Source organism: Falco cherrug, chromosome 18 (genome assembly GCF_023634085.1).
Source record: "Falco cherrug isolate bFalChe1 chromosome 18, bFalChe1.pri, whole genome shotgun sequence".
NCBI classification, from domain to species: Eukaryota; Metazoa; Chordata; class Aves; order Falconiformes; family Falconidae; genus Falco; species Falco cherrug.
Window position 1 is genome coordinate 1112789 of NC_073714.1, and position 21938 is coordinate 1134726.

The window sequence follows — 21938 nt, forward strand, 5'->3', positions numbered from 1 at the left end:
GCAACTATAAGTTTCATTAAAATATTTCTTATCCCTCTATATTTCTAATAAAAAATGATTTTATAAAATCAAATAAAGTCAATCAATCTTAACTTATTAGCAAATCTGTAACATTTTTACAAATGATAGCTTGTGAAAGAAACATCTGGGATTAACAGCCCTCCCTGGTAGTTAAATGCTTGCCCTTTGCAATACTTTTTAGAGAAATCAGCAGTGCCATGGTGGAATTTTTAAAAAGTGTACGATTGCAGCAATGCAGACTTAATAATTCAACAAATTACTCCTCTGGTTGCCGCTTTAAAATATGGTTGTTTTTGTTGAGGTCTTAAAAATACTCTCAATTTAACAAGTGCCTTTACACCCAGAAGAGGAACTCGGTTTAGTTGCAGAAAATCTACTATTCAAAGTCAAGGACATCTAATTTGGGCACTAAGTGATGGAACCTGGACAGCTCATTTATCATTAGATGGTAAGGTGAAAGAAATTACTTTAGGCATGCCAACAATGTGCCTGATTTTGAAGAAATCACCATTTAGAGGACCCTTAGAAAGTTTAAAATTAAAACAAACCAAGAGGTCTGACACAGATGATGATACTTGGAATGAACCCTCAACAGGAGTAAAAATTGGCTGGGCACTTGAATCATTTTTGAATCCTATAGCCTCATATAGAAACAGAGCATGGCTTTATCAGTTAACAGGTCAGGTAGAAGAGTTAGCAAATGTCACCAAGAAAGGGTTTAACGAATTGAACGTACAGTTACAGGTGACTTCCAAGATGACTTTACAAAATAGAATGGCATTAGATATGCTCCTACTTGAAGAGCATGGGGTATGTGGATATCTCAAGGATAGACTGGACCACTGTTGCATTCACATTCCAAATGTCACTCGAGATGTGGAACATGATCTGGACCTATTAGGTAAAATTGAAAAGGAAACAGAATCAATTTGAGAAGATATGTCAGAAGACTGGCTGGGGAAAATTTTTAGCAAACTGGGATGGAATTTGAGCTCTTGGATACAGTCCATAATCAAAACTGTGTTTCTGTTACTAATCGTCTTTCTGATGATCATGCTAGTATATGCATGTTTGAAGAAACATTTTACCAATAGAACTGCAGTCAATTGCATGATCATGAGAGAAGTATCAACTATTCCACCAAGACATAGTCCGCCACCAAAATATGTTGAAACAAATGTTATGTAAATAATGTGAAAGTATTGAAATAATAATTTTCAACACTTTCAAAGGGGGGAAATGCTATAGCTTTGCTAATAAGTTAGAATTAATTGACTTTATTTGATTTTATAAAATCATTTTAATAGAAATATAGAGGGATAAGAAATATATTTTAATGAAACTTTTAGTTGCACAGTAAAAGCTGCTATGAAATCCTTTGTACAGTCCTGTACCAAGGCCAGAAGAATGGGCTAGAATCATTGTTTAAAGCTTAGGTAAAAAGTTGGGTTTTACAGGTTTTTTTGTATTTGACTAGTCTTCTGTACGTAGAAAGTGTATTGAAATGTCAGAATATAGAATTAATTGGAAGTGGGGAGAGTCGACTGGAACAGCTTGTAGTTACCTGCCAAGAAACCGTGAACTTTAGTACAAGGTAATTCCGGCAGGGGGAGATCGCGGCCACCGACTCATATACCACCTACCCAAATTGTACCCCAGACCCATTTCTAGACTTTTCCAACCTTTACTACGCAGAATCGGATATGGCAGAATTGGAAATGTTACTGATTTTCGGGAAATATTATGATTATGCATGAATATTTAATGAATATGTATGAATAAGTGTTGGAGGAAAATGCCAGATCACTGCTGCTGTAGGCTGTACACCTCAGCTTTGTCCCCTGTATAGCCCAAACCAGGACTGCAAGCACAGTCAGCTGATAGATGCTAGACAATAAAAGTTTAATATTAATAAGATTATGCCTGACAGTTCAAAGGAGCTTTTTAGAACAGGAGACCCTGACCTTTAGAAGGCTGAAACGATGGAGGTTGTCTATTGTGATTACTCAGAACTGGGAGTATGGAACCTGAAGCAATCATCCTTGAAAGAAGAAGCAAAATAGCGAGGTGATCAAGATACGGAACAACCTGTGAAGCCGACTGTCAGGATAGGAACTGAGAGAAGATTTATTGTGGAATCAAGAGATTATGTAATGTTTAGGTAGATACTATAAATATGTGACTGAAAATCTTGTAAGCTTGTCACTGTCTGCGGAGGTGACCCAACACTGCTGGACCGATTAAAACGTGCAAACCTAGAGTAACCCATAACAGTTCGAGTCTCTTCTTTTACAGTAAGTTTTGTATATGGAGTATGATTTTGAAGCTTGGTGTGCGTTGATCGTGAGAGGACTCGCTCACGCACCCGGCCGTCAATAAAGAAGTGTCTGTTTACCTACCTCACATTGGTGTCGGTAAGTTCTTCATGCCGAGATTTCGGTGACAAACCTAACCCCCCTAACCCACGTGTGCAATAGCGTGACTGGCAAACTAAGGGCAGCGCATGCGCAGACTGGGCCTGACGCCACGGGGCGTGGTTTCCACTGGCGCATGCGCAGCACAAAATCGCCGCTTACGCATGCGCGTTGTGGTTTCTGGCAAAACTAAGGGCAGCACATGCGTAGAATTGGCTTGATGCCGCGGGGCGGGTTTTGTGGCTACGTATGCGTATTATGACATCCGCTTTCACGCATGCGTAGTAGTGTTTCTGACAGAACTAAGGGCAGCGCATGCGTAGAAGTGGCTCGACTGCAACGACCTGGGTTCGCGTCACGCCGTCGGCAGAATCTTTCCCGCGCGGAGGACACGCGTTCGAGCCCCGTGGTCTGATACCAATTTTTGGTCGCCAGATGGCAGCAGCGCTCCACCAACCCTATGCTGAGCACTGGGCGGGATCTCAGCCCGCTTCGCTACCACTGGACCCCGGGAATGCTCGCTGCGGCTGCAGGGTTCATATTGCTCTGCCCTTTTCCCACTCGCAGCCCGGGCATTAATACTTATTGCCTCCGTATGCAAAAGCACTCACGTGGCTCAAGCTGTTAAATCCTTTCCGTATGATGCATTCCGGTTTGCTGTGGGAAATAGGGATGCGTTTGCTCTGTTTGCATTTGGAAGCGCGTTAGTAACAGCAATTTTAAATATATATTTGTTTAAATAGAAGAGATTTTGCAGGAGTGCACTTTTGGAGTAGGAAAAAGCGAGAGGTGGGAATGTGTGGCTTAGGAAAAGCTCATACAAGGTTTTCCCCTGCACAAGTAAGCCATTATGATCTGTTGCATGATTTAAGCTACTGAGTTCATAGCGGTTCCCTGTGATGGGAAAGTGAGGTGTTACCAGAGTGAAGGGGTGCGGAGTACACGGCAGGGCTGGAAAGTGGGACAAGGGAGCAAGGTCTTTCCTCTGCCTGCCTGCCTGCCTCCCTCCCTCCCCTCCACACCCCGGCAGCGGGTACCCTCCCGCAAGGAGTTGCGTGACAGCCGGCTGGACGGGACTGGGAGGCTGTGACACCGAGCGGCAGCTGCTCTTGGCCAGCAGCTTCGCCTCGGTACCGAGCCCCGCCCAGGTGTTACATATCTGCTATTAGTTAGAATTAGCAACCACATTTGATTATATTAGAAACACATTTTATCTTATAGAGTTATTTTAATAGGAATATAAAATTATAAGAAACATTTGAGTGGAGCTTTGTATTTGCACAACAACCGACAGTTACTATGAAATCCTTTGTACAGCCCTGTACCAAGGCCAAAAGAATAGGTCAGAATCACCTAGCAGGAATGATTAGAACTTAGATAACAGACTTAAGATTAAAGATGATTGGATACAGTATTTACATAGGAGAATGCATTGAGACATCAAAATGTAGAATTAATGGGAACTGGGGAGAGTAGACTGGAACAACCTGTAGATACCTGCCAAGAAAGTAAAAGGTAATTCTGGCAGGGGGAGATCGCAACCACTGACTCATGTACTACCTACCCAAATAGTACCCCATACCCATTTCTAGATCTTTCTAATCTTTACTGTGCAGAATCAGATATGGGAGGAGAGTATGTTGATGATTTTCAGGAAATATTATGTTTATGCATGAATACTTAATGAATATGTATGAATAAGTTCTATATATGGAGTATGATTTTGAAGCTTGGTGTGCATTGATCGTGAGAGGACTCACTCACACACCTGGCCGTCAATAAAGAAGTGTCTGTTATCTGCATCACATTGGTGTCGATAAGTTCTTCATGCCGAGATTTCGGTAACACCTTAGTCTTTTGGGGGATTTGGGGGAGTTGTTTTAGGATGGGGGGGGGGGGTTGTGGTAGGGTCATTTTTGGATGCAGCTTATTTTCATGGATGCATACGTGGGACAACTGTTGTTTATTATATTGAGGGTTTCCTTACCCTGCTCGCTCACCCTCTCAGTTAATTTCTCAATACCTTTTCTGTGATACATTTTTGTATTTCCTACAGCAGCAGTTAGTTCCCTCCCAGTAGACTTAATTCCTTCTTCTTCCCATTTTTATGTCCACTAAAATACTCTGCATAGAACAGTTATTGTCAACATCAGTATGTGATTATGGCTTTCCCCATGATTGCCTGTGAGGAAGAGGAGAAATTCCTATCTTTTAGCACCTATGAAAATGAGTTGCTCGTTGTCTATCTTTTTTAAACAAAAACTTGAAAATCCAACCAACATGCTTTGGCAAAATTTGGACTGCTTTATTTATATAGATCCAGGCCTGTGTAGAAAGAGACAGAGAAAGGGAAGACTGCAACGGGCCACACGGCAGCAAGGAAAGAATTAAAAAGGAGGGTCAGGGAGCCAGAGAGAGAGCGATGGAGAAATGCTGGGAAAAAACTGCAACAGCCTGCAGGGTAGAGAGGGAGCGATTAAAGACTCGGGACAGGGAGCAGGACAGAGAACACAGAAACAGCAATGGGCCACAGGGCAAAGAGCGGTGAATTAAAACACCGGGACTGGGAGCCATCTACAGAGAGCCATTGGGGAGTGAACACCTACAGACAGGAGTGTACAGAGCAGAGAAGAAAAAAAAAGGGAGGCTGAAAAACAGACTTTACCTACAGAAATAAACAAAAGAGACCCTGTCAAAAAGAATTCTAACAAAATCCCAGAAAATATTCAGAATCCAGAAAGCTTAAAAAGATGGAAACTGTACCATACTGTGACTGAGACTGCCCAAGAAATGTACCCTTGAGGACAAGGGGTCCTGAAGAACTCAGACAGCTCAAAAGCTGTAATTGGCTGAAGGAACGGCAGGGCGCAGACTACGGAAGCTCGGGAGCAGAAAGCGCTCCCTCCGGAGAAGCTGTGGCTCACGTACCCCAAGCCCCGGCCACCACCGTTCCAGCGGCCCCTGGGTAAGGGGCAGGGCCAGCCACCAGGAGGCATAAAGGCGGCTGGGGGGAGCGGCAGTGGCTTTGCTCATCTGCCTCCAGTTTAAGGCATGCAAAGTGCTGAACAGAGACAGTGACCCTCGCTGGAAATAATACCTGCTCTTTTACTGCAACTGCATTTATCATGTCAGCTATGTAACCAGGTAGGCAACAAAACTTAATTTTTCTGGGGCACAGACAGAAAAAGATAGATGTCCTATTAAGCTATGTAAGAAAGTAGCTCATTAAATGCGGTAACAATATTATCTTAAAAAAGGATGTACTTTAATTTCCTATTAAAAAAACAAACAAACTAAATTTCTACTGGGTTACACTTAATTTCTAGCAAAACTGTGCATACTACCTAACTTGGCACAGCAAGTTTTCAGTCATCTCAGGCTGCTCAGAAAGAGGCATCTAGCAAAAACAGGATAAAAACTACAGCCTCTAAAAACTCCGGATACTGGAGAGATTGAGCTAATGAATGTGAGCAGGCTGTAGGGGTTTTCTTCCGTCACTTAAGCTGCCTCTTGGACAACACAAGTGGCATAAATCAAACAGACCCTCATGGAAAATCCTTTTGATGCAACAACCTGCCGGAAAGTCGAGCGCAGGCAGAGGAGACGTCGTACTGGCAGGCCGCACTGATGTGGCGGAGGGATCACAACAGCAGTTCTCGACTGCCCTACACCGGGGTACTCGGCGCACCCACCGCGGTCCCACGGCACCGCCGCCCACCCCGGCCCCTGCCGCCGCGCCGCCGCAGGCCCCGCCCCGCCGGCGTACGCGTGATGACGTTGGTCGCGCTCTGTGACGTCACCACCGGAAACGCGTCCTCGCCGTCTCCGTCCTGGGACTCCAGCGCAGCGCGGTGCCGGTGCTGCCGGCCATGAGCAAGCGGAAGGCTCCCCGGGAGAGCCCCAACGAGGGCATCACCGACTTCCTCACCGGTAGGTGTGCGCGGCGGGCGGGCCGCCGGGGCCGCCCGCCCGCCCGCTCTCACTGTGGCTCTTCCCGTAGAACTGGCCAATTACGAGCGCAACGTGAACCGGGCCGTTCACAAGTACAACGCATACAGGTACCGTTTCCGCCTCCCCGCCGGCGCCCTCGGCTCGGGGCCCAGCCCGCCGCCGCGCCAGCCGGGCCAGCGGCGCCGCCCGCGCTCGGGCGCTCACCCGCACTGTTCCGCAGGAAGGCAGCCTCGGTCATCTCCCGGTACCCCAGCAAGATACGGAGTGGGGCTGAGGCCAAGAAGCTGGTAGGTGCTGGCGGCCAGGAGGCTCGCGAGGCAGCGGCGGGGCTCGGGGCCGGCGGCTTCTGGGGGGCGGGGGGGCGGCTCTGCGGGCGCCGGTTCCTCCTCCCGGTAGCCGTGGTGGGGATGCGGTCTGGTTGCCGTGAGTCTTTGTAGCTGGAACTGGGGGCTCCAGCCCAGTCTGCGTGTAAAAGGATTCTGCTGTGGCAGGTTTTCCCTTTGCCTTGTTACAGCTTCGCTAAATTTGGAGAACTTGAGCAGTAATAACCAAGGCCTTGTTCAAAATTGCTGCTTTGGGGGAACTTTTAATATAGCCCTTGAATTACAGTGTTTATGCTGCTTGCATTGTAGCCTTGAATTCTTGTGTTTCCTTATGGTCCAGTATTTTATCATGGTCTCAGTGGCCTCATAATTCTTTCTGGATGCTAAATTCTGGGGAGCTTTCCTTTTTTTCCAGATGTAATGTCTTTAAGCAATCTTGAACTTATCTTCCCACCCCGTTCGATACTTAGGATGGAGTAGGTGCTAAAATAGCTGAGAAGATAGATGAGTTTTTATCCACTGGAAAACTACGCAAACTGGAAAAGGTGTGTTTCTTTCCCTTCCACTCTATTTCTCAATACTTGCTTTTCTTTGTAACTTGCAAAGTAGCCTGCTTGTTTTGTGCAATTTTTGTTGTCGACCTTGGAGAGACTCATGTCAAGCTTAGGAAGAGTGGATGTGGAATCTGTGGTGAGTAGAAACAAGAAGCTCAGCTGAAAATATTTAAGTTACGTAATCAGCATGTGAATGTCTTGTTAGAAGTGGAATTCTGACTCTTGGAGGGCTGTGGAGTTTTGTGGTGTAAACACGTTCTTCGCCTTAGCGTGGGCAATTAGGGAATTTTCAGGCTTGGTATATATGGCGTTATTGTGATACACAGTACTACCCTTGGTACTGTTCTGCATTGATTCATAACGAGCCTCCAGTGCAGTCTGACTGAACTGTTTTATCGTCTCATTGTTTCTATTCATTGCAAGTGGAGTTAAGAAGGGCTTGGTTTTGAATTTTGCAGATTCGACAAGATGATACAAGTGCATCTATCAGTCTCCTGACACGAGTTACTGGCATTGGGTAAAGTTTTTTGGGATTTTTTTTTTTGGGGGGGGGGGGGGGGGGCGTGTTAGATATTTTTTCCTTCTCCTGGTGGAGTTTTGAAAATAATTTGGGTGATTGCAAATAATGAAGGGAATGAGATTGAGCTGATGCTATAGTGCCTACACTGAGACACTATAGTTGTGAAGAGAAGAAAGGGTATAGAATTGTCAGTTACGGACTTTGCGGTAAAGGAGTGGAAGTGGAAAATTCCTGTGTGCAAGCTGAGGGGGGAAGGAGAGAGGAGCTGGTCAAGAATGGAACCATAAGAGGCTGAAAAGAGTGGAAGTGAGAAGTCCCTTTGGGACTTCTGGTGGGAAGTTGGCCCCAGGGACAACAGTGCTCTGTCATGTGTTTGTAAAAGGAGAACTAGAGCCCTGAAATGGGCAACAAAACAAACAAACAACAAGCTATCAGGGCTGTTGAGCAGTGTTTGAAATTCTTGTGGTTCAGGGTAGGGAATGGGATTGTTCTCAAGTAATTCTGAGGGAAAATGCATTCTAAGTTTGAGGATACACTGGGATTTGAGAAATTGGGATGGGATGCAGAAAGCAGCTTGCATGCTATCCTGTCTCAGGACAGTGGAAGTTGCCTTTCCTGGTCTGGAACCTGGCAAGAGACACAAGGAAGGGTAAGAAAGGAAGTAAATGGCAGGTCAGGATCTGACCATTTTACTGTAATAGTTTTATTGAGGAAGTGGATTTAAAGTCTTTGAGGGTGGTAGAGCTGTAACCATAAGATTTCAGAGTAGCTGGAGAATAGTTCCTCATGCAGGGGCTATGCTTCCAGGCTGATGGTACTTTGGTGTTTTCAGATATTGGATAGGTATTTGGGTATAACATTACCTGAATGTCTGTCTCAGCTGAAATGTTCTTTCCCTACAGAGACATGCAGATTAATCTAATGACAAACCCTTAAAGGGGAAAAAGGTTCAGCCATTCACTTCAGTGTTTGAAGTGCTAGTCTAAAGACACTTCTCTGCTCCTGTTGCCTTAAGCTGGTTCAGAGACTGTGGTTAAAGTAGTTCTTGGCATGCATTCAGGATTATTTCCTAAAACAATATTATTTGGTGAGATTTTTATTTTTTAAAATTGTACATCACTGTATAGTTATATCAGTGCTAAAAAATATGTAAGCCAAGCTGTGGATAGCCATCTCTGCTAACTGAAAGTACAAACCGAAAATGCACATGCTGAAAAGAGGGTAAGCATCAGAAGCAACTTCACTCTTGGCCTTGAAGAATCTAGGCAGTTACAGTGAATTCTAATGTCCTTTTACTGCTCCTGAAGGCAGATTGCTTTCTCTTCTTGCAGTCCTGCTGCTGCTAGGAAGTTTGTTGAGGAAGGAATTAAGACTTTAGAAGGTAAGTGTAACTTTGGGTCCTCAGCTCGCATCCAATAATGTTTTTTTTCTGTTAAGCTTCCTGTACCACGGTGGTATTGCGACAGCAGATATGCCCTAGGCTTTGAGGAAAGTGTGTGAGATGCTGAAGACATTACATGCACATCCAATGTAAAGTACTTACAGGTTACATGGAAAATAACAAGGATTTTGGCTTTGAGGTGAATGGTCTACTGAAATCTTTATCGGGAAGTGCTCTATGCATTTGTACTCATCCTATCAGCTGTTCAGTAGTCCATTTAAAATCTGTTCCTTTGTGTTGGAGGTTGCTGTTTTCTTGTTACGTATTTTTAGCATGTATCACCTTTGCATCGGTGGAAACTTACTGTAAGATTTCTAGTCCTCAAGTAACTTTTTCCTGTTTTTTCTTAATTCTTGTAGATCTAAGAAAAAATGAGCACAAGTTAACCCATCACCAGCGTATTGGGTTGAAGTAAGCTTTCTTTGGTGCAAGTGCTTGGCTTTTCTAATGACTCAGACACCAGGATGTAATGTAAGGTTACATGGGCCAAGTAAGGTTCTGTTCTCGCTGTGTGCTTTTCATACTTTTCAGCAGCTATTCAGAACATCTGTTTCATTGGGGTTAAAATGCAGTAGGCTTGGTCTCCATCCAGAAAGAAATAGAGAAATGGAAGAAAGGGGCGGTGAGGGGTGGAGGAGTCTCATCCAAAAGCCCTGTCTGCAGAGTTTGGAATTGGGATGGTTTAGTAATGGGTGTTGGGGAACATGTGGCTCTGAAGCAGCGTTATGGCTGCCAGTACCTGCTGTCAGTGGTTCTGGTACTGGAGGGGTGAAAAATGTGCCTGCTGGTTGGGTGTCATTGTTTCACCTGGCCTCTTTTTCTCCACAGTTAAGCAGCATTCTGGCAGTCTGGTTTTTACAGCTGCATGCAAAGGTATCAGGAGCTGTATTTGCCTTGTGAGGAGCTTCTGTTTAGCTCTTTCCCACAAAGATCACCTCTGACCATGGGTGAACGTTCCTGCTTGCTGGTGGATTGAGTTTTGTCAGGAACCTTTTGTATTTTCAGAGAGCTGTGCAAATATAAACCAATTGGTTATATTGTAACATTACTTCCACCTCATAGCAGCTCTTCATATATGGTGGAAATAATTTGCAACGAAACCATCTTCTGAGCATTGTCAAACTTGCAGTTGTGAGGTTTTTTTCTATCGCTTGGCAAGATGTTTTCTAAGATGCTTGGTGAGGGTGGGGAGATTCTTCATTACTGTCGCATCAGAAAGTTGTATTCTTTCCTCTTGACAAAAATGTTAAGATGCTACCCTTATCACTCTTACAGACACTCTTATTCTTATATATGCAGGTACTTTGAAGATTTTGAGAAAAGAATCCCAAGGGAAGAAATGCTGCAAATGCAGGTAAGAATGTCTTTATTGAAGATGTGAGCCACTGGTGGACAATGAATGACTGACATTTCTGAACACACATCTTTTTTTTTTTTTTTTTTTTTCTTCCTATAGGAAATTGTGCTGAAAGAGGTCAGCAAGCTGGACCCAAACTATATTGCTACAGTCTGTGGCAGTTTTAGACGAGGTTGGTACTCTGATCTTATGTTTACTTTGGGCTAGTAAGCAAGACTTATTACTGTATCTGTTCTTCCAGAGGGAAAGTCTGTGCTGGAACTGGGCTCTTTCCTGTTATTGTCTTGACTGGTTAGTTCAGTAGCAAAACACCTGTATAAATCCTTGCTTCTCCACCCAGCCCCCGTAAAGAGCTGTATATTGTAACATGTGAATTGATTGCTTTGTTTTTACATTAACAATACATTAACATATTTGTGCTTCACTGCTGCAGAAGTACAGGAAGAAATTCTTTGGTGTCTTCTGAGATATGCAAAGATACGAACTTTTTGATGAAAGAACAAGATTTTCTTTAAGATTGTTTTCTCGCAAATATCTTGAATCATGATTGACTATTTTCTACCAGGAAACCATGTTTATTGCAGGAGGATGGATGGATGTTGACTAATGTTAGTATACTTTGTCATACGCAGAGGGTTTTTTCTTTGCTTCTTACTTGCCTAGGTGCAGAATCAAGTGGCGATATGGATGTTCTGCTAACCCATCCAAGTTTCACATCTGAATCATCTAAACAGGTGTGTTTCTGTGCTGCTGTGGGTCAGTACTGTGCATTGGTTCCACAGTGTTTTAAATTCAGAAGATAACGTAGTCTCAAACTTGTAATGCAACTTCGTTCATCTTCTTGTTACTGTAATAGTAAATTTTATTTTGAGGAGTTATGATCACTTCTCAGGTCCATGTATTATGTTGTGTTCCTCTTGCAGAACTATTACAGAGGTTTACTCTTAACCTTCTGTCCCTCTTCTTCCCCACCCCCTCAAATTCACGCACTTTTACAATGTAGAACTGTAACAGCTTACTGGATAAAGCAGGGATTAAAGGTAGAGTAAGTATCCCTTTACATAGACATAATCTTTTGGACAAGAAACAAATGTCCTGCTGCCCTTGTAATCTTTTGGGACTAACTCTGGAGAAGCCTTAATGACAGTTTGTGTTTCTTGTGTCTTCTACAGGTAAATTGTTTAAAATTTGAAAACTCAAGCCAAAAAAAAGAGTTTTGTCACTTACGATGAAAAAAAAATCTGATAGGGGATTTTGGAAAGTTTTGGGTTTTTTACATTGCACAGCTGTAATTTTATTAGCTTTTCCTTGGCGTTATTTTTTTTCCACTCAGTCAAGTTTTTTGTATGGTAATACGTATAATTGTAGCAATGTCCTGTACTTATGTGGGCCATTGTCTGGTAAATGGATAAGATATTCTTGTTATTTGTAAAATAATCTCCTCTTCTGTGTTGTCACTGTTCCTAGTCAAAACTTCTGCGTCAAGTTGTAGAACAACTGGAAAAAGTCCACTTTGTCACAGACATGCTGTCTAAAGGTGACACCAAATTCATGGTAAGGCTTTTTTGGTGGTCAGGTGTGTTAGCTTCTGTCAGGGAAGGTAATCCCCCGCTATGTTGTATATGAGGTAGATTGTTGGGACTGCTGGAGCTGTGATTTTTAAAAAAAAAAAAAAAAATTTAAACCCCTCCCCTTCCCCCCATAAAAGCTTTCTGCAGTTAACTCTGTGAATCTCTTGTGCTAAGATTTCAGTATTAGAAAAATCTACAGGTATTTATGTAGTACTGAACCCCACTGATATAACCTTCATCACGCAATGCCAGTTTTGTCTCTGTTTTGCTTGATGTTTCCCCAGAACCTTAATACAACCTCACTTAGTTGCACCAGTGACTGCTCTTGTAACTCTGCCCTCAGGATCTTGGAAACACTATCTTTGATCTCAGGCTTATGTTTACCATGTCTTTTCTAATATATGTAACATACCTTTGTCTCCTTTTTTGTCAATGTTGTTGCAGAGCAGATTTCATGGATAAGATGCCAACTCAGGATACAATAGGGGATATGTGGGATGCCTAGAGAAAGTAATGAATTAAAAGAACATTCATTTTTTGAGGTCACAGCAAAACTTTTTTTCTTAAATATGTGGACTGGGTGTTACCTTGCTTTGCTTAGTTTTCTTTACAGGCCCTGGATATCTTGATCTTACAGGCCAGTTAAAAGTCAACTCTAACAGACACGTAGAACCGTAAGCAATACTTAGCGGGCATGAAGGCTGCTTAGTTCTGATAGTCACTCATACTGGCTTTATGGAATTCCGTGGAAGCTCAGAGGAATGGTCCTGCAGGAGGGTTCACTAAAGGTCCATACACATTTGTAATCAAGATACCATTATATTCAGCTAGTTTTTTGAAAGGCATAAATACTTAACTGTATAATACTACATTTAAAGACATTTGCTTTCCCAAGATGAAAGGGGCTGCTGGAGCACTTGATTATTTTATTTTATTGATTGATGGTTTAGTTTTGCTTAAAATTAAGAGCTGAGAGAACTCTGAGGATTTGTCTTCAGTTTAGTTTGTGTTGCATTCTGAGAGGGAATAAAACTCGATGGCTTTTTGTTTGGCTTGATCTTTAGGAGGAATAAGTGAAAGGCGCTCTCTTTCTTGCCACATGGTTTAATACCATATGGGCTTAAAGTTAAATGTACATCTGTCTGCCAAAAGCAGAGGCACTCTGCATTCCCTGTTTGCATTCCCAGTTCAACAAGCTCGCTATAGTTTGACCGTTTGCTCTGTGTGATCCTGTCAAGTCTTAAATAGTTGTGAAATAGCTCTTCAAAGTGGAAGCCAAGGAATGTTGTAAAAAGGGAAGTACAACTGTAGCTGGGGAATCTGAGAAAAGCAAGTCTCAGTAAGGAGACAGAGAACATAACTTTAAAAGCATAAGCAACATCAAAGTTTTCAAAACCAAGAAAGACTAGAATTCTCAGCATGAAGCTGCAATGGGTGAAACTGTTCAGTAATTAGATACTTGTCGTCATTCATTATGGTTCATGTCCCTCCACCCTACTGCATTGTCGTTTTAAAGTGATCGTATACTGGGGGAGGGGAGTGGAAAGAAAAGGCTGGTAATGTCAATTATGTGAAGATTACAAAGCAGTTGAAGAGTGGCAGAGGGCTTCTCAAGAAAAAACTTTCTTCTATTAGCTTCAGCTTCATCTGCATTTTCCTTAACCTGCTGATGTTTGTGCATACTGAAGAGCCTGGTAATAATTAGGGCAGAGGAATGGGAAATGAGAAGTCCTATGAGCCTTCCTGCTGTAATAAAAACTTAAGAAGCAGTTATATGCTACATTGAACTGCAGTCCTCTTAGCGGTATAAAATAGTGATTCACAGTGCTATGACATCCAGCTCTCCTAGTAAAATAATTGGTTCGGTGGGAATTTAACTTTGCTCTCCAAATTGACTGATTGTTTAGAGGTTCTGTAGGGATGGGGAGGTAAAGGTTCATCTCAAGTCTTTAATTTTGAATTTCTTGCTTTCCTTACTTCCTCACAGGGTGTCTGTCAGCTGCCAAATAAAGACGACGGAACAGCCTATCCACATAGGAGAATTGATATCCGGTATACACACACAAAAAAACCCCCACCCCAAAAAACTGCTGTAGCTGTATGCTACATAGTAGGCATTCACATAGAGTTCTGCATTCAAATCTCTACTTCCATGTTCAGAACAGTGCATTTGCTAGATTTGATTCCTTTGCAGTATGGAAGACACTGTACAACTGCCAGTGTCTACAACAGGTTATTAGCAAGAATGCTGTATTTTTAAATCATGATTTTGTATGCAGTTTCAGAATTTGTGACCTACTTTATCATTACTGCTTTGACATTAATTTTTGGCAGGAGTGCAAACACCATGACCATGTAGTGTCTGGACACCAGTAACATCTGGGTCAGGGTAGATGTGTTGAACCTTTCTTTGATACGCAGTTCATTTCACTCTTCCATCTGGCTTGTGGGAAAAATCAAACATGCAATATTGCAGAGTGCATGCATGTAAATAGGAAGTAAACCTAGAAGAGTGTCTGAATGGCTGAATTACAAATGGCTTGTAACCTTTTTGTGATTGTTCTAAATATGTACTTCTCTTCCACTTTTATTGTAGACTTATCCCCAAAGATCAGTATTACTGTGGTGTACTGTATTTCACAGGAAGTGATATATTCAATAAGAACATGAGAACTCATGCTCTGGAAATGGGCTTCACAATCAATGAGTACACAATCCGTCGCTTGGGTGTCACTGGTCAGTCTGGGCCTTTGCATGGAGCATTCTTCCTAGTTACATGCTTGGTGTGATCTTCTTAAATGGGTTACTCCGCGTACTGGAAACACTTCTGATAAATACTCTAGTTCATAAAATTTCTCAGTGTCCTTTCTGGTGTTGAACACCCATTATAGCAGGAAGGGGCAGCCTACTTACACAGAGGCAGTGCTGTGACACGAAGTTACCTCTTTGGGCTACCTAATTATGTAAAGTCTTACTGACCTAAACATTGGGGATCTGGTGTGCACAGCATATATGTGGCTTCCCCCACTTTTCCCTATAAGATGTCATGTCCTTTAGTTTTGGTTTGGAGGGGTGCTGTGTGTGTATATAAATATATGAACATAAAAACATGTAACTAACCACATGGCCCCATAGTTAATTTGTTGCCTTACTTCCTTCAACACTAATGAGAATTGGTACCTAAACACCGTGAAAAGGTTGGGGGGGGTGGTGGGTATTTTTTTTTTGTTAGTCTGTTTTACTTAGGGCGGTTTTGTCTTAATTTTGCAATGCATTTGGTATCAGGATCGTACAGACCTTTCACCTTTGAAACAGCATCTGTAATTTGTTTGCAGGAGTTGCTGGGGAGGCCCTACCTGTAGAATGTGAAAAAGATATCTTTGACTACATCCAGTGGAAGTACCGAGAGCCAAAGGATCGGAGTGAATAACTGCCTAGGTTTGTAACCTAGAGAGATGTTTTCATAGCTGCTTGTGAACCTACAAAGTGCATATTCTTTCTTTGGGTGTTATTGCAAAAAGTGTATATTACTAATGCTTAAAGCAAGTCCATGGCACTAGCACAGAACGTGTAGTAAAGAGTAAATCCTGTAAGATCTCATCTTGACCACATGCAGCACCCCACCTTAAAGCTGATTAAAACACTATGTGTAACTGAATGGCCTGCCATACTAGAAAAACCTGTAGGGAAGATGGTGTGGCAGTCAGACTGCTTAGGGAATGCACATTGTCTTTTGCTTTGGAATTCAGTGAAAAAAACATCGAATGATAAATCACAGGTTTCTATTTAACACCCAGTGAGCAGAAAGTTCTGACATAAAGGCAAGATGTTTCATCTTACTAAGTTTCTTGTGGCTTGGTTTGAAGATGGTTGCTTTCAACCAAAATGGTGCTGGTTCTTTGGAGTTGCTGGAGAGTCTTACAAAACAGTATTAGCCCTTTATAAAAGGCTATGTGCTTTGACTTGATAATATCTGTGGTGATCAAGCTATTGGGTTTTTTTCTAATAATCTTAGTGGCCCTTGGGCTGTGATCTTTATTAAAAAAGTTTGACTATTTCAAACTGAATGGGCTACCTTAGCTTGTTTCTTGTAGTTTTGCAAAGGATGATCAGAGTTCAGATGCTTCCATGTTTTAATGTTGTATACACAGGCATACTCTGTGCAAACATCACTTACTGCTTAGTATCAAAAAACTGGGCAGTTCTTACACAAAATAATGTAACTTTTTTTTTTGCTATTTACTTTGTTGAGGTTGAAAGAGTTGTAAGTAAAACAGTTGATTTTGTGTAGTTGCAAATTGTCTCTTAAGAAATATGTATGGGGGTTTTAATTATCTTTTTTTAATGCAGTTTGAGTAATTGTCTGTAGAGCATCTTGGAATGCTCAAATGAATGTTTTGCTCATACAAGCTGCCAGCATAAATTGCTTGAGTATATATTCTACAGCATCTGTGTGTAGCAGTAGGCACTTTATAAATGACCATAGATTAGATTTGGCTGTGGCAGTGAATTAGTACTGGCATCATACAATTTGGAAAACTTACAGTTCTGAAACTTCAGTATGAGACCAATCTTTTTCGTATGTATTGGGAGGCTAGAAGAACTGTATTAGAGCATTATTTCTACAGCACTTAAGTGCCATAATTATGATAAGATTATTCTTACAGCAGTTAGATCTCAGACTTTGTATATTTGTCTCTTTTCAAATGTATATTTCAAGGGGGGTGGAGGTGATAAAAAAGCACCTAAAAGTCTATTTCCCACCCCCACTGAATAGATGAAAGTATACATATAAAAAACTTCTAATGTTGGTTACACAAAACAATGTATTGTGACTCCCCACTAGTCGGCAAATGGAACGTACAAATCAGGCCAGAAAAAGACTGCCCATGTACTCAGCTTCACAGCTACCTGCTCCAATATTTTTTGATTGAAAATGTGTCATTGGAACACCTAGACTAGCAAGGAACATGAAAGGCAGAAATGTCTTACATTCCACTGCTGAAATTGCACCTTGGTACACAGTTACAGAATGCAAAGTCATTATGGCTGGTGCTATTGAAATACTACACTTTTAGGTGGCTGTACAAGAAAGAACATGGGACACAAGCCAGACATCATAATTTTCTGTAGGACTTCAAGTTTGATATCAGACAAGGATGTTGTATTCAAGCTCTGCAATAACTGGAGCAAATGGGAGAAGGAAATCGCGTACATGTCTTTAGAGGACCCTTTCTGGTACTGAAGTGGAATTTTTAAACCTTTATTCATGTCTCTGTTGGCTGCTGTCAAAAACCTCCATTGACGGAGAACCTGAAATCTGTTGGGCCAGTTGCTTTCTTTGCAGCATTAGTAAACATTACAGATCATGTTGACGCCAACTGGAAATGTTTGAGGCATATAGGTTTTAAAATACTCTCTTGATTTTTTTAAAGAAACTAATCTTAACTTGCCTAGGGAGGAGGAAGGGGAATCTTTTAGCCTTGGCCCAACCTATTGGACGCACTATGGCTTATCACTCAGGGTTATGGACTGAAATAAATACAAGGGGTTTAGGTGCTTATGTGTTGCAGGCTGATGTTTCTTTAGTTGCTGCTGTTCGCGTGTGGAAGAGGAGAGTGGCACAGTGTTTGTGGCACAGTGCACAAATTAACTCTAAATTAAAATGCACATCCCTTTATACTGCTTTGTGTTACTAATCTCTCTTAGTCTTTTGGCAGGTGCTCGGGTGTGGTCATTGTGCTGTTCTACTGATGACCGTTTGACAAGACGAACTGAAGCCATGGTCACAGTGCTGAAAAAATTCTGGATGTTGAACAATGTTGCTGAGAACTAACTGGCTTGCAGATTTCGGTCTGGAAATGATGTGCACAGTAAAGCCCAGAAGCACAGCCTGAGGTGCAAAGGCATCTTTCTCCCTCTTGACTGTGATAAGCAGCATGTGATCTGCCCTTCTGTCCTTTCTACAGCCATATATCTTGTCCACAGATTCCCCCTAGCTGCTTTCCTTGTAACAAATCAATGTTCAATGTGCCCTGCGGTGGATGAGTGGCGTTCTTCCCCAGCCTCACTCTGGCTTTCTCCTTTTATTCAACCCCAAATGTCCTATTTAAGAGATCCAGAGCAAATCCTGATGTTTCTGTTTTCCATATAAGGAACACAATGTTACAGAGTCATGCATGCTGAAGTGTGTTTTCTTTTAGACAAGAACCCTCCCTTGCCAGCTCCAAACAAACTGGTGTCTCCTTAGGGGATGTTTCTCTTTCCCAGAAACTCATCCTTATTTATGGGCTAAGCGTCTATTACAGGTTTGGTGAGGTATGCAGAGATACTATAAACATGCAAATTCTTGATGTACGTAAAAAGATTATTTTCTGCCTCCTCTGCACTAGCTCTGCTGCTGAGTTTGCTGTTTTAAAAGTGATGTGCTGTTATTTTACTGAGTAATGTATCTGCTAATGTCTTCCCTATAAAGTTTGTCCAGCTGAAACTGGCTGCAAGAACTGCTATTGTGGCTTTTAAAGCCACAAGGATGTGTGCCTGTATAAGAGATTGTTCTTATACAATTGCCTCTGTGTCTTTGGTTAGACTACAATTGCATATTCTGGAGAACTCCTTGGAAGTATCCTTTCTCCAGCTGGGTAAGCAGGTGCATGAGTGCTTGCCATTTTTTCTTTATGCACCTAGCTCTTAGTGTAATTGCTTTATGAGTGACAGCAATGCAGACAACTGTTCATAATTGTCAGGAGCTCTCAAGAACTTTGTGTTGCCCAAAGAGCAACAACAGGAAGTGTTGCATTTCTTTTCATCTAAGAACACTGCTGTGCACCATTAACTAAATTACTGTTGTAAGGATTGTGCGGTTATCCCATCTTTTGTGACTTGAGTCTAAAACAAAAGAATGTTGTCATTGCATGTGATCCAGTGTGCTGGCTGTTTGTAGACATAGGCTTCTGCCAGGATGGACCTTGCTTTTATTTACAAAGTAAAGGAAACCCCCAGTACAGAAAAGCATTGTGGGTGTACCTCTGATACTAATTCAGGGTCAGAGGAGGCAGCTGAGAGCAAAGAGTCATATTTTTCAGATGTGCTGTGAAAGGAAGAGGAGAAATGGCACTGAGTTTCCCTAGAGTAGAGAAAGGGGATGAGAATTCTAATGTAACTGTACAGTCTCTGAATAGTGTGGATACTTAAACTTATGGTGCGTTTGTCCTGGTACCTTGAGAGAAAAGTCAACCTCTCCTTCTTTTTCTCCTGATATTTTTAAACATTCAGAGATTTATTCCTGCATACATTTTTAAAGACAGAAAGGTCACAGATCCTATTTTTTTTTTTTACAGAAAAGTAATTTTTTTTACATTAAGCCTTGATTCAAAAAAGTCAGGTGAAGAAGAGTAAGTGAAGTCTGTTTTTTAGCAATTTGTTGGTTTGGTGGTTTTTTTTAAAAAAAAAAAAAACGCCCAATTTAAATTATAGATTAAATTGCCCAACGTAGACTTTTAACAGACAGCAGTTTAATCTAGCAGCAACAATCCTGCTTCTGAAGACAGACTGCACTTCTTGGTTAACCAACCTCCTGCTTGAGAGAATTTTGAACTGATGTAGGTATTTGCCCGCTCAGAACTGTGTATTGGTCTGCTAGATCCTTCTTCTGCTCTGTTTCTAGTTCTTTGTATCCCCTGTATGTGGAGACACCAGAATGAGAAAACTGGCTGTGCCCTGAAGTACTCTTAAAAAATACCATTTTCAACTACAGTCTGTATCTCCTTATCTCTGTGTTAATGTCCTGGTGCAGTGCTGAAGCTCATGCTAGGCTGTTTCTGTGTCTTTAGCATATGGTCATATTGAAAGTTTTTAAAAGTAATCTGACCGTTCTCCTATTGCACATGACCTGTGTTCTTTGTTCCTAGATACATTGTAGTACTACTGGTTGCAGTGTCCTGCATGTTGTTCAACTTGCCATTACCCAGAAGACTGGTCTGGTTAACTGATGCACTTCTACCACTCCTATAGAGTCAATCTGCCTTTTTTTATATGCAAACCTGTCAGCTCTGATTCTATAGTTCCTCTTAAGTCATTGTGAAAGGTAGCGACTATTTTGGACATGAGAGGAGGTCCAATCAAGATTGTATTACTAGTTGTATCTGGGACAGGGATTCTGTTGGTTAACATAAAACTTAACTGGTTTTAAGTAGTGAACTGCTAACTGTATTGTAGAGCATCAGCATGGAACATATTGCTGCTACTGTATTTGAATACTTTGTAGGTGTATAAAGCAAATGCAGAATAGCAAGCTTGAAAAGGCAAGACTATTTTATACATAATCAAATTGACTATTGCTAATTATATAGCACTCTTCTTGATGTGTTAATTATTAGGTCCTCTGACTTTATGGAGTAGAGTGGAGTTTGTATCATCAGACTACTTAGTGTGACGAATCATAACAAAGACAGATGTAATCCTGTTTCTTATTTTATCGGACTTAAGCCTATAGAACTACATTTTTACTTGTTCTTATATAATTAGTGTTGATCAGTCTTGGTCATGGAGATAGTTCGTATCCTTGCTTATCCATTTATTTTCTTCTGGTTTTCATACTGGGAGTTTAATTATTTTCTGGGAATGTGCCCCTACCCTAATGCATGCAGTGGTATGTAAGGTGACAAGAAGTTAACTTGGTACTATGTGAAGTCTTCTGATGCCTCATATTAAATATATATATAGGTGATGTATTCAGTATTTTCTTCAGTAATCAGTGGGAATAAATAAAGTAAGAATTCCATCATGAATGTATAATCCTGTTTGGCTAGGGTTTTTTTTTTAGCTGTAATTTTAGGAGCATCAAAAAGCAGTAACATAAGCCTAACATGTTTACAGATGTTTCCTAGGCATACACTGATGCATTCTTCATCATCCTCAGCAGGTAGCCCAGAAAATTACTTTGTGTGACTTGAGGCAGAATTTGCTGGCCTTGCAGTCTCCCTCCGCAGCAATGAGTTCTAAGTGGAAGAGAAATGGCTTGTTCAGAGTGCTTCCTTGCTTGTTTGTCAAGCTATAGAAATGTGTCTATTTCTAATCTCTTGGTCGTCGTTCCCCCCCCACACCCCTAGTTAACTAACTAGCCCTGAATCTGGGCTGCATTGTGTTACAGTTCTTTCCTTCCTGCCAATGTCGACTGCAAGATACCTGGTAATCACAGAAGGAAATAGCTGTGAACCTTGTGCCTATCCTAGAGAATCTGTGTAAATGGGTATGCACTGTACTACTGTATGTGCATTTGTAGCCTCATGTGTATGCAGACGAGCATTTGGGGTTTGTCAGGGATCGTGGCTGCACACTGTTCTTCTGGTGTCTGCTCTTGTCCCAGGTGCGAGGCCTTACATCAAGGTGGGCCGTGCCACCTCTTTCCATAGCCTTAGGGCTACAGTGGCTCTTGCTAACAGAGCAGCGGTTCAAAACAGGGATGGCAAGGAGCGGGAGCTGCTGACGTTGCTGAAGCGTTGGAGAAGAGCTGTAGCACTGGCCGGGGGTCTTGCGCCCTCCGTGACGGGCTGCGTGCAGCTGCCCTGCAGGTCCGCGGGCGCAGGGCGCGGGGAGCGCTCTTTCCCCCCTCCTCGACGCGTACCTCGAGCGGATGTTACAGCTTGCTGCTGCCCGCCGATCCCGGAACCTACTCCGGCCGCTCCGCCGCCGTTGCTTGAGCCGGCGGGCGAGCCTGGCGCTGAGGGGCCTTCCCGTAGGCGCTACGCGCGCGCCGGGGTGCGGCGAGGAGCCCGCGGCGGGGCG

The 21938-nt window shown here is 42.3% G+C and overlaps 1 protein-coding gene and 1 long non-coding RNA gene across 5 annotated transcripts; one reads left to right on the top strand and one right to left on the bottom strand.

Moving 5' to 3' along the window:
- The first annotated feature begins 6213 nt into the window (after nt 1–6213).
- On the top strand, nt 6214–20948 carry POLB (DNA polymerase beta). 3 transcript variants are annotated; one of them, XM_055696329.1, is made up of 15 exons: nt 6214–6365; nt 6436–6493; nt 6607–6673; nt 7180–7254; nt 7722–7780; nt 9115–9164; nt 9584–9635; nt 10524–10578; nt 10681–10753; nt 11245–11315; nt 12049–12135; nt 14140–14204; nt 14749–14888; nt 15488–15590; nt 17862–20948. In XM_055696329.1, the coding sequence occupies exons 1-14, from the start codon at nt 6305–6307 to the stop codon at nt 15580–15582; spliced, it is 1008 nt and encodes a 335-aa protein (XP_055552304.1). In that variant the 5' UTR covers nt 6214–6304; the 3' UTR covers nt 15583–15590; nt 17862–20948. The 3 variants fall into 3 exon arrangements, with proteins under 3 accessions (XP_055552304.1, XP_055552303.1, XP_055552305.1); XM_055696328.1 differs by having other exon boundaries at nt 17873–20948; XM_055696330.1 differs by lacking the exon at nt 17862–20948 and adding an exon at nt 17231–17829.
- Nucleotides 11296–21937, bottom strand: LOC129734186 (uncharacterized). 2 transcript variants are annotated; one of them, XR_008729837.1, is made up of 3 exons: nt 21778–21934; nt 21020–21151; nt 11296–11428 (listed from the first exon to the last, which is right to left on the bottom strand). It is a non-coding gene; the product is annotated as an uncharacterized LOC129734186 (long non-coding RNA). The 2 variants fall into 2 exon arrangements; XR_008729838.1 differs by lacking the exon at nt 11296–11428 and adding an exon at nt 12575–12653 and having other exon boundaries at nt 21778–21937.
- Nucleotide 21938: the final 1 nt, after the last annotated feature.